At 41.3% G+C, this 12,993-nt stretch overlaps 1 protein-coding gene across 1 annotated transcript; it reads left to right on the top strand.

The window, feature by feature from the left end:
* The first annotated feature begins 12 nt into the window (after nt 1-12).
* Nucleotides 13-12,695, top strand: LOC308222523 (caspase-10-like). Its single transcript, XM_080620656.1, has 10 exons — nt 13-193; nt 4,109-4,444; nt 4,587-4,686; nt 5,251-5,386; nt 6,141-6,229; nt 7,882-7,918; nt 9,115-9,203; nt 10,696-10,807; nt 11,574-12,078; nt 12,513-12,695. Exons 1-10 carry the CDS (start codon nt 36-38, stop codon nt 12,682-12,684), a joined length of 1,734 nt encoding a protein of 577 aa, XP_080476782.1. The 5' UTR covers nt 13-35; the 3' UTR covers nt 12,685-12,695.
* The last annotated feature ends 298 nt before the right edge of the window (nt 12,696-12,993 follow it).

Genomic DNA, 12,993 nt, shown 5'->3' with positions numbered 1-12,993 from the left:
GGAGGTAAGAAAGGGGGGACTGAAGTGGAGAGGGAATGAAGGAAGGTTTCAGCTCCCGAAGCCAGAACCTCATCACTTCCGTCCGGTATTGCGTGTCTGCCTCTGGGCTGCCCGCGGGGCCGGAACTGAGTACTCCCTTTGGTTTTGGGGCTGGGCTTCAACATTTCTTGTGCCCCTTAGTTTTTGTTTTCGGGTTGGTTTTTTTGTTTGTTTGTTTGGTTGGTTTAGTGGGTTTTTTTAGTGTATTCTGAAATCTTTTTGCCTGGGAGTGGCCCAATCAGTCAAAATTTAAACAAAAAAAAATAGTAACTTTCGGAATCCTTATTACTTATTTTATGTGACTTTCTTTCCAGGGTATATTGTGAAACATGAATTGGAAATGCTGATCCATCCTTTTTCTGTGTGTTAATGTTCTGTCTGCTAATGGCCTGCTAGCTCTACCTGTAAATATTAGGGTGAGCCACAGCAAGCCTAGGGTCTTGTGTGTGTGTTAGCACTTAGCATCAAGTTGTTTTACTGGAGTAGGGATTGATTGATTGTTTCTTTGCTTTAGGACTCCGTTGTTTGTTTGTTTACCGTGTGTTTTACAAATGCATGAATTGGTAGAGTTCTAAGAACAGTGTAACAGTAAGCTGAGCAGGGGATGTGCAGGCGAGTGAGCAGTGTTCCTTTTCGTTGTAGTGCTAGGAGAGAGGGCCAGCCCAGTCTGCCCTCAGTGCAGAGCTGGGGAAGAGAAGTTACAGACAGCTAGTAAACACAGCACATGTACAGAGGGTGTTCCAGTGTTTGGAATGAAAATATCTTTCCAAGAATGGCAGCAACACAGACTTGAAAACTCTTTTAAAGGGATTAGAATCATAGACTCATAGAATAGTTACAGTTGGAAAGGACCTTAAGTTCCAATCCCCCTGCCATGGGCAGGGACACCTCACACTACACCATGCTGACAAGGCTCTGTCCAACCTGGCCTTGAACACTGCCAGGGATGGAGCATTTACCACTTCTTTGGGCAACCCGTTCCAGTGCCTCACCACCCTCACAGTAAAGAACTTCCTCCTTATATCCAGTCTAAACTTCCCCTGCTTAAGTTTTAACCCGTTACTCTTTGTCCTGTCACTACAGTCCCTAGTGAAGAGTCCCTCCCCAGCATCCTTATAGGCCCCCTTCAGGTACTGGAAGGCTGCTATGAGGTCTCCACGCAGCCTTCTCTTCTCCAGGCTGAACAGCCCCAACTTTCTCAGCCTATCTTCATATGGGAGGTGCTCCAGTTCCCTGATCATTCTCATGGCCCTCTTCTGGACTTGTTCCAACAGTTCCATGTCCTTTTTATGTTGAGGACACCAGAACTGCACACAATACTCCAAGTGAGGTCTCACGAGAGCAGAGTAGAGGGGCAGGATCACCTCCTTTGACCTGCTGGTCACGCTCCTCTTGATGCAGCCCAGGATACGGTTGGCTTTCTGGGCTGCGAGTGCACAGCGAAGCCGGCTCATGTTCATTTTCTCATCGACCAACACCCCCAAGTCCTTCTCTGCAGGGCTGCTCTGAATCTCTTCTCTGCCCAACCTGTAGCTGTGCCTGGGATTGCTCCAACCCAGGTGTAGGACCTTGCACTTGTCATGATTAAACTTCATAAGGTTGGCATCAGCCCACCTCACAAGCATGTCAGGGTCCCTCTGGATGGCATTCCTTCCCTTCCAGTGTATCAACCAAACCACACAGCTTGGTGTTTAGTGCTGGATCTTGCTTCAGTTTGATTTGACAATGAAATTACAATGAAATTACAATGAAACTTGCCCCTGTTTTCTTAAAACAATTTTTTTTTTTAACTCAGCTGAAGTAATTTACTCTAAATTCTCAATTGTCATTGTCATGAACAATGGTAAAGCCCAGCTGGTTAACTCAGAGCCACGCAGCTGCTTGCTCACTTCCCTTCTTCTTTCTCCCTCCACTCTGGGAGGGAGGGGGAGGAGAATGGAAATAATGTAACTCCCATGGGTTGAGATAAGAACAGTCCAGTAACTAAGTTGTAACACAAACCACTGCTGCTGCCACCAATAATAATAATGATAAGGGAAATAACAAGGGCAGAGAATGCAATTGCTTACCACCTACTGACCGATACCCAGCCCGACAAGAGCAGCTTTCTGGGCCTTCCAGGCAGCTCCCCCCAGTTTATATACTGGGCATGACGTGCTGTGGTGTGGAATACCCCTTTGGCTAGTTTGGGTCAGGTGTCCCGTCTCTCCCAGCTTCCTTGCCCCTTCTGACTGACAGAGCATGAGACTGAAAAAGCCCTTGGTCAGAGTAAACATTACTTAACACACCAATGTTTTTAGTTGTTGCTATCAGCACTGTTTTAAGGCTAAAGTTGAAAACACAGCACTGCGCCAGCTACACAGAAGGAGAAAAATGGCTGCTACAGCTGAACCCAGGACAGTCATAATTCAGTTTGAACATGGATTATATAGGCTTGTTTAGGCAGGAATCAGTACAACTTAAGTTATTCTACTAAATGTAGTTTATTAAAGCATGTGGATAGGGGTTTGAAGTAGTTTTTAGCTAAACAAATTTAAAGTCTGATTTACTATGAAGTTATATAATTTCTGGGTATAGCTAACAGGCTGAGATCTGAACCTTTTTGATAGCAGCTTAAGTGAAGAGAGTGTAACTGCACGTGGGATTTCATATGAGTAGAGAAGGAATGTGAAGAACAATTATTGAGCTATGGGAGACCAGGTACAGGAAAAAAGCAGTCTGTCATTTTTTTGGTGCGCAGGCTCTGACTTGTGACCTGGGGACAGAGAAGAGACTGTTGCATTTTTGTGTTCAGAGGCATATAGAAAATATAATCCCTGAGTCCAGATGCCCAATTATGAAAACAAGGTTTGACAGACCACAGGAATCCTGAAACTGAGTGCTGAACGCTGTTAGATTTTTAGTTCATGTACTTATAAGGGAGTCTTTGTGGTATTCCCGTGCCAAATGTGAAATACTGTCTGGTAGCAAGATATGACTGGGAGTATGTCGTGGTTTAAGCCCAGGCCATAAATCAGAACCACGCAGTCTACTTCCCCCCCCACCTTTCTTCCCTCCGCTCCTGGAGGGACAGGGAGGGGAATCAGAAGATTGCAACTCCCATGGGTTGAGATAAGAACAGTTTAATAACTAAGGTATAACACAAATCACTACTGCTACCACCAATAATAATAATGATAAAGGAAATAACAAGGAAGAGAATACAACCGCTCACCAACCGGTACCTCACCACTCACAGACCAATACCGATACCTCAGCCCCCACCCAGCAGCGATCCAGCCCTTCCAGGAACTATCCGTTCTACATCCTGGGCATGACATGCTATGGTATGGAATACCTCTTTGGCTAGTTTGGGTCAGGTGTCCTGTCTCTGCTTCATCCCAGCTTCTCCTCCTCCCTGGCAGAGCATGAGACTCACAAAGTCCTTGGTCAGGGTAAACATTCTGACCAGCAACTGAAGACATCGGCTTTATCAGTATTATTCCCAGGCCGAAAGTCAAAACCACAGCGCTGCACCAGCTACTAAGAAGAGGAAAAACTTACTGCTGCTGCTGAACCCAGGACAGAGTATTTGGATGTTCCATAGCTTCGTGGTGTGGAGCCTTCTCGGGTGTTAGCCTTGTAACAGAGGAACACCTCCCTGCTACAGCCAGAGAAGAATGAGCCCTTGGACTGCAGATCAAGGAACAAGTGTGAACCACTGTGCTATCTCCACTGAGAGCTGTAATAAGTAACTGCAAGGACTCTTTCCACCTACAATTGAAAGAAGCAAAGATAGAAACATGAGAAATGTTTGAAGGAAACAACAGAGCCTGGGACCTCTTGAGGTCATGTAGCCCAGCTTTCTGCTTGGAGCAGGGCTGACTTCAAATTTAGAGCTGGTTGTTTAAAGACCAAATCTGGTCTTTGTTGTTGTCTTGTGTTTGGAGAAGGAAATAAGTTTCAAATTTATTTAAAAGGGAACTCCCCTTCTGCAGAGAATTTCATCCAAACAGGTGTTGGATGAAATCTTATTACAAGGATTATTATATTGAGGATTCTAGTATTACTAACTCTTGCTTTCTGTTAGGGAGACCGTTGGTTCCAGCAACATGGAGGATGATGTCAGCTTGAAGTTCCATCAGCAGCTTCTGTTCATTGATGAAAGTCTGGTGGCTGAAGATGTAGCAGCTTTAAAATTTCTCTGTGCTGACTTTCTCCCCTTCAGAAAACTAGAAAGGGTGAAGTCAGCGGTGGACATCTTTGAGCTTCTCATGGCTGAAGAATATCTGAACGAGAAAGATACTTTCCTACTAGCTGAACTCTTATACACAATTAAATGTCATTCCTTGCTCAAGAAACTTGGTTATACCAAGGAGAAAGTGCAGGAATGTCTGCATGAGAAGGGAAGAGTGTCTCCTTACAGGTAAGCTTGCAGTGGGATTCCGCTCTCTCCATTACTTCCATCTATGCCACACTTTTTCCTTTCCATTTTTAAATTCTCAGATAGCTTTTAGTTTCTGTACTATCTTCTGTTCTGCTTTTATCTTACTGGATCTCTGTTACAGGCAGATGCTGTATGAATTGTCAGAGAACATTACCAATGACATGTTGAAGGATATCATATTCCTCCTGAAAAACTGTCTTCCAAAGCGATGGATAACTCTGGTATGTGAAGAGAGACAAATACGTATATGGTGAGAACGGAAGAAGCAGGGGGGAAATAGGAGGAAAAGGATGAAGAGAAAAGCATTTGGCTGAATAGGGCACAATCTGCAGCTAGGCTGATCAGTATTTATGGGGTTAGCAAGGAGGATTCTGTTGACAGGTAAGTATGGGATTTGGTGGTTTGTGCCAAGGTCAGTCACTGACAGTCCACAGTCCACAGATCATAAAAGGGTGATAAATCAAATCTTCATCCAACTTGAGCCATCTGTAAAGGAGATTCATGTCTGTATGTCTTTGGTACCATTTCACAGCAATGGAGCCTTGAAGCCTTCTTAAAGCCAAGAGTGGTTAAAATGCTTTGGGTGAATCTGTTTGAACAAGATCATATCAAATAATAACACAGCCAGTAGCTTTCCATGGAGCAATATTTCCACCTCCCACAGTGATGTAAAACTGACCCTTTGGACATTGTTTGTAGAAAGCAAAGCAGATACTAGGGTAGGTTTTGAGTTCTAAGGAGCAATAACCATATTCTGTATTTTGTTCTCTCTTTTTGGCTGTCAGTCTGCTCTGGAATTGCTGATTTTATTGGAAAAACAGAGCCTTTTAACTGAGAATAATGTACAGATACTGGAGGAAATCTGTATGCATGTTTCACCCAATCTCCTGGAAAGAGTAAACTGCTACAAAAGGGCAAAAGGTGAGAAATTCAGAGTCGGGAAGTACGTTTACTAAAATGCAGGAAGCACTAGAAGGGCTTGGGCAACTGAACCTCAAGGTCCTGTGTTTGGATTGCTGGAACAGGAGCTAGAGAGGGATCACACATCTTCCTGCTCAAATTTGTCTTAGCGGTCTCTAGCCTGTTTTACTTCCTACCTGAATTCCAGTAGGCACATACTGGAATATCTGAGGCCACGTGAAGCAGTCCAGCACATACAGAACAGGCTGGAAAACTGAAAATCTATTTATAGTTCTGTTGCACTTCTCCATTTCTCTATGAATAGTATTGAAATGATTTAAGAATATACACAACGACAAGGCAGTTGCCTGCTAATAAGATAGTGAAGCAAACTGTGTGCATGTGTGTTTGAAGTGGTAGGCTCTGTTATTAAATGTGTGATATGTATTATCAGGGATTATACTGCAGTTTGTAATATTCCTTCATTTAGCATCCTGAAGTGACTATAAGTATACTGGGGGAAATGTTCTATTTATTTAAGCACTGGAAAGCAAGCTTTGGGAAATACAAAGCTACTTGCACCCCAGTAGGTGCAACAGCACTCAGTGTTTCATGAGTTCCATTCCCGCATGCTTTCTGACTGTGTTTCAAAGTTGCTTTCTGTTTTAATATATCTCTCAGTAAGCACTGGTACACATTTGCCTAATGTGCAGATTCATACTGGTTTAACTAGAAGGCACTTGTTTTCTCTCTTTTTGTCTCTTTCTGCTCTTAGTGTCTCTGCCTCAGCAGGAGAACACTCTGCCCATTGAGGAAATTTCACTGTCTCACACTGGAGACATCAAAGTATTCCCTTTCTCAGAGGTACACTGCAGCACATATTGCAAGTTTGGGTTTTAGTGGTGTAAGGGGTTAGGGGGATTTTTGCCCTTATTTTGAAAACATACTGGCTGTATTTTTGCTAAATCTTCTTACTTGGTTTAGAAATGAAAAAAGCATATTTTTTCAGCATGTAAGAAATACAGTTGCATATACTACCAAATAGTGGAAGCCAAAAATGCTATTGGTCATGTGCAGCTGGGGGGGAAAAATGATGTTAGAAAGAGAGATGAGTGAGAGCAAAAGCTAGGCTGGGCCTTCTAGAGAATGGACTAGTCAGTTGGTGCTGTGTCGTGGTTTAACCCCAGCTGGCAGCTAAGTACCACATAGCTACTTGCTCCCTCCTCTCCCTCTTGCCTTGTGGGATGGGGAGGAGAATCAGAAAAAGGTAAACCCAATAGGTTGAGATAAGAACAGTTTAATAATTGAAATAAATCAAAATAACAATAATAACAGGAAAAAGATAGGAATAAAACCCGGGAAAAACTACTGATGCACAATACGAATGCCCAACACCTGCTGACTGATGCCCAGCCCGTTCATGAACAAGAACTCCCCAGCCAACTCCCCCCAGCTGATATACTGAACTTGATGTTCTAGGCTAGGGAATACTCCTTTGGCTGGTTCAGGTCAGCTGTCCTGGCTGTGCTCCCTCCCAGCTTCTTGTGTCCCTTCTCACTGGCAGAGCATGGGAAACTGAGAAGTCCTTGACTTAGGGTCAGCATGACTACTCCCATTTTTTCAGCGTACCAGTCCTTAATCAGTTAAACCCCTCTTGCAGCATGAGGAATCACACTGGGAAACTTACCAGGGCTATAACTGATCTCTTTTTTGGGGAAAAGAGAGGAAAGGAGGGGGTGTCAGTCCAGCTGTGGATGAGGAAAATCAGTGATCTTTCTAAGGATACTTCCCAGCAGTGAAGTTCTAGTAGACAAGAGCTGAAGAAAGCGGGCTATTTCGTATTAGAAGGATTTGCACTATTTCTGCTTTGAGCTGTATTTGCTCTACATGTCCCCAGGGTTTGGGGAAGGCTTCATGCATGGTACTTGGCACAGCAAGAACATAAATGTAGTTTTATTCAGAAAGCATAGATTTAAAAGAATTTTAAAAGAACAAGTGAGTGTTTCCATAATCCTGATGATGGTGTTTGATTTGTCTTTCAAATTATGAGAGCTCATACTTTTTTTTTCCATGCTGTATAATAAACCACTGACACTTTACTGTTAGAAGATGTTTCTACTTAGAACAATTTATATAATTCTATGAACTCTATATTTTTATAGAATTCACTATCCAAGAGAATTGTTATAGGACCATGTTGGGACCTTTATTTTGTTTATAGTGACTGCATATACCTAGAGTGAGAGGATCATTTGGAAGAGAAAGAAAATCCTTTGTTGTTTCCCTTTATCCTTCAGAAAAAAAGATAGTTATGTCCAGCTTTGTGAGATTTGCTGTAATTGGGAAGTCTTTTGTAATTTCATTATTAAATACTTTACTGTTCTTAGGAATTCAGTATTTTTCCTACTCTTTACTTAAAAAGCTTTGTATTATGCCTATTTTGCCAAGATTTTGATGAAAACTTGTTACATATAATACTGATTTTTAACATGATATTCCCCGTATTCAAAATACAGGAGACCTCGATCAAGTCTATGGGTTCTAATATCAATGGTAAGAATTTCTGAAAGTATGTTTTGTTTTTATTTTTTTTGCTTAATGTTGCATCCCTTTACTTTCTCTGGGAAATTTCTAGCATTTGGATGAATGCAACACACTTACCCTGCTGTCTTCTTGGAAGGCTGTTTTGCTTCCTGCACGTATAGATTTGAAGGATTTCAGTTCTTATAGAAAAGAGGCAAGAGAAAATTGGCAAATCCTTTGTATTTTGCCAGTCACTTACTAGAAACTAATGCATTTTCTGGAAAGTGAAATAACAGCTGGTCTGATTAGAAGCAAAGAGATTATTTCTTTCCTGAAAACAAACCCCAAGTTTTTTGTTTAAATATGCCTGGGAGGACGAGAGAATGGGATGCTCCGATTGTTTATAAAACTGTGATGTTAACTTTTTGGGTGCAGGTCTTCAGCTCTAACTTTTTTTGCTGTATAGATTGTTACGTTGATGATTGTTGCATGCTAAAGATGAATGGTTTTGAACGCATTAACTAGTGTATGAATTGTATAAATGGAGACAAGCATTTTAGGGCATTCAGAAGGAGAAGTAAATGAAGCAGCAGTAAATAAAATTACATTTTTGGATCAGCTCTCTGAAAAGATTCTGTACAAATAACAGTGAGCAGTTTGCATTCATCTTTGTGACTCCACATCAGATAGACCAGCTGCAAAGTGTAGCAGTACAACATCTGTCACATCTTATCCTCTTTCAAGCTCTGTCAATGCAGCCTTGCTCTGAAAGTCCGTCTGAGAGCTGGTATCAGTGATACGGGAACAAAACAGAGCAAAGCAGATCTCTAGTGGGAGCTTCAGTAGTAACACTGCAGATCCTTCTTATAAGACAGTTTATTTCTAAGCTGATTTCCAAACGAAAAATTAATTTGAATGTCTCAGAGTCTATCCTTATAGCATGGATGCTTTTGTTCCACAATGCCAATAGTAATAGAAACCTTGCTTTTGTCGCAAAAATAATATATGTAATAAAAATAACTGGAGACATGTTCAGAGTAGGTCCTTTGGACATGATGATGCTATCTTGTATGGAGGAATTCTTCCTTTCAATGAAACAGTATTTCAAATACAAAAAATACTGTATTATAGCTAAACTCCTTTTTGCTACATCCACCAGTATTGGATTTCTCTTCATAAATACCTGTGCTGTTTTGGTTTGATGGGTTTGTTTGTTTTTTTTCTAGATAACAAAGCAGCTTGTCTTACCCAGGGCTTCTCTGAAATAAAGCTGGAGCCGCCTGGAGAACTCAGCAATGCAGAAAATGAATCCAAGGTTTGAGACAATCTCTTAAATCCTTCTCTTTTTGAATACCTGGGTGTGTGAGGTCTAGGTGTGTAATGACATTGATCATGCAAGGACATGTGAGATGTCCGCGTGTCTCATGAAGTTTTTTGAATTGTCTGATCAACTGGAATGTTTCAGAGAATATTTTGACGTTGGAAGCCAGAAACTTACCAAGATTGGAAGGTGTGGTGGAGGCAAAACAGGCATAATACCTTCGACATTATCCACATATTAGTGCACCTGCTTATCTTCCTGCTACAGGCAAAACATTGGCATTTTCTTAAGTTGTGCATTTTGGAGATGGCAGCAGAATGTGCAAGACAAAAACGTAGCTTCAGAGTTCTCTTTCTAAATCTGGCTTAGAAAAAGCTTCAGAGCATCTTGAAATTAAGTCACAAAGGGTAGCATGCAAAGACCTTGTGAGAAGAATAAAGGAAGGCAAGAGTTTTTAGTAAGCTACTCAGGCTTATAACAGTCTTCCTCAGTAAAATATAGGTCTTGGTACAGCAGAAAATACCTCTTTTGTGAGATCCCGTCTTAGAAGCCTTGTGTACGCTCGTTAGCCTTGCACAGCAGGGTAACCACTGAATTCTCCCCCTGGCTTTTTTCTCTGGCATGGATATTGAGGAAGCAAGTTGCTGTGGTTGTTTATAGCTATTTAATTTTTTGAAGGTCTGTGCTATAACGCATCTTTTCATCAACTGCTTTTTAGACTTCTGTAGCAAAGGTACTTGTTGCTGCTGTTGCAGGAGCTTGGAGTGCTGCCTTCATTTTGTTCTACTGAAATGCACAAAAGCAGGTGTGCGTTGCTCTTTAGGGAGCAGAAGGGAGCTGGAGTGGTGAAAGTTTTTGATTTCAATCTGAGGTTGAGCTTGAAGAGATGGTGATGGTCACTGAAGTTCTGGTGACTTTTTAGTTTCTAAAATGTCCTTTCTTAAGAGTGGGAAGTGGCTTTTTAAGGCTCAGCAAAACTGGTAGCGTAGCAGGCTTATGCACTTGTGAGATCACTTTTCTGCTTGTCTGCCTTTCCAGTGGATCAGTGTGAGCCACCAGCTCCACGTATTCATGGCTGCTTTTGAAGAAACAACTCAGATATCTAACGTTGTATAGGTTCATTGTGAACCCTCTGCCATCTGAAGTTAAAATATTGTCATGACCTTGGAAACAGTTGGGGACTTCTGTCCCCATCACCACTTCAGATTGCGGAGGTTGGCTGCTGAGTCCTCCCTTTTCCATACAGATGACCAGCCCAGCTGCCAAACCCTTCCTCTGCACTTTGATAGTATGGTGACAGAGTGTGCTCGAGGCTTCACCCATGGCTTTTCACACAAGGACGCATCACTGAGTTGCAGCTTTTCAAAAGCAGCGCACAGTCTTAGGTGCCTCTAGTTTTTGGATGACAATTTTGAGGCATATTAAGGAAGTAGGAGTTGAATAAATTAATTGAGGCTGTAAGACTTTTTTCCTCTCCTTTCTACAGAAGATGAAAATCTACAAAATGGATGGACCACACAGAGGATTTTGTCTTGTTATTAATAATGTTAAATTCGATAAGTCTCTTAGTGAAAGGAAGGGTTCTTTCAAAGATGCTGGTAAGTAACTGAAGTGAGATTTTTGGAAGATGAGTCTCTGTTTCGCCATGTGAGTTAATTGTCAAATATTGCTCTGTTTTTTTATTGTCTGTTTTTTAGTTAATATTCTTAAAGAGTAAAATGTTTGATATAAGTTAATTTGTCATTTGTGTATCCTAGGGGAGAAAGGGTTAAAGTTTCTGATGCAGTTGGATCATTCTTGAGTAATTTTGAGAATCTCTTTACTTACCCTTTATCTATAACTATAATAGAGAACTAAAACTAAAATAAGCCATCCTTCTACATCACGTAATGCAAAATTCCATAATCAAGCAACTCTGTGCTTACTTCTTATTTTATTCTGTTCCTTTATTTATCTATTGTATATGAAACTCTAATATTAGTTTCACTAAACTGCAGCTGGAAAATAATGATGTGAGGAAGGTTCTGAAAGATCTGAACTGAAACTCTGGTGCAGGGATTCCTCATATTTTCCAGTGTCATTTGTGAGCTCACTCAGTATGTCATCATACGCTGGAAATTGTCATTAGATTTTCTGAAACTTTTCTAGAAAAACCCAGGAGCTCTGAGCTGACGCCATCTCTTTTTATTCCAGTTGACCTTTAGTTGGTACTAAAGGTTATATATATCTACCCTTTATATAGTATAAGGGTGAATCTGCAGAAGGTGTAAGATGTTTCCTGGTTCAGATTAGTTTGTGTGGTGACTTTATGAAATTGTTTACTAGTGCCTTAGTTTTTCCTTTTATCTTTGTTTTAAATTGCAGAGGAACTGGAGCGAGTATTCACATGGCTTGGTCTGGATGTGAGGATTTACACAGATCTGACATCTGATGAGATTAAAGAACTCATGCAAACTTGGCAGCAGTTGCAAGATCACAAAGACAGAGACTGTTTTATATGTTGTATTCTATCTCATGGAGAGTCAGGAGCAGTTTATGGGAAAGATGAGGAACTTGTATCGATCCGCACAATCATGTCCCACTTCACTGCAACACAGTGTCCACAGCTGGCAGAAAAACCCAAACTCTTCTTTATCCAAGCATGCCAGGGTAAAGAGATACAGTGTGCAGTCCCTGTTAAAACTGATGCACGAATTCCAGGCTTGTCTTCCGTGCAACAGAGCTTTTCTCCTTCTGAAAGTATTCCTGAAGAGGCTGATTTCCTCCTAGGCATGGCCACAATTGACGGGTATGTCTCCTTCCGGCATATTCAACAGGGTGCTTGGTATATTCAGGCCCTGTGCAGCAAGCTACAGCTGTTGGTACCAAGGTAAGTACTTTGCTTCTAGCAGCTTCTCACAGAAGCCACCCCTGTAGCTAATCCTCCCTTCCCACTGCCACATAAATGCAATAAAATATTAACCCTGCTAGTGCCATAGAGATAATCTGAGGGATGTGAATTTTATTGTAAAATCCTCTAAACCTCCTATCTTGAAGGCAGAAACATCTGTTTCTTGAGTGGATTTAGGTAAAAGTACTTTATTCCATTATTTTTCTTTAATGGTTAAATCAAGCAAGACAGGAAGAAAAGGCCTTTTGTTTTTCATATGACTCAAGTGAGAACAAAAGAGGAGAAATTTGGAGAACAGGATCTGGTTTTTGTGTTTTAAATGTTTGTACTGTGTCTTCTAGGTGATCTGGGAGGTGTTCATCTGCTCGTTAATAACTATTTTATTTTTCCTTTTGCTCTCCTTATGTCTGTAGGGGTGAAGATATTTTGTCAATTCTTACAGAAGTTAATGAAGATGTGGCCAGACGTGTTGACCGCTTAGGCACAAAGAAGCAGATGCCCCTACCAGCGTATACCTTAACAAGAAGACTTATATTCCCAATACCAAAAGACCCTCCTCCTTCACAGCAATACAGAGGCTTTTAAAATACATCCTTTTATCAACTCATGTCACTTAAATGCAGTTCACCCCACTACCTGTTTTTAGGCAGGTATCCAGAATCCTGAGGAACTGTTAGCTTCAAGTCAAAGTGTCATAATTTGTTCTCCATCCTGGGAAACTGGAGGAGGTGCAATTAAAACAATCCATGTGCCAGCTAATTACTTCATCTATATATTCAGTGTTATCAGGGCTGGGAGAAGCATGCTTCAGTCATGTTAAATGTTTTTGTACCTGCAAAGATTACAGATACAAAAGTGTTTTTTTCTGACAGCAGGAGGGTTGCAGGTAGCTTT

Source organism: Psittacula echo (assembly GCF_963264785.1).
Source record: "Psittacula echo genome assembly, chromosome: 6".
NCBI classification, from domain to species: Eukaryota; Metazoa; Chordata; class Aves; order Psittaciformes; family Psittacidae; genus Psittacula; species Psittacula echo.
This window is presented reverse-complemented; position numbering and strand designations above follow the sequence as displayed.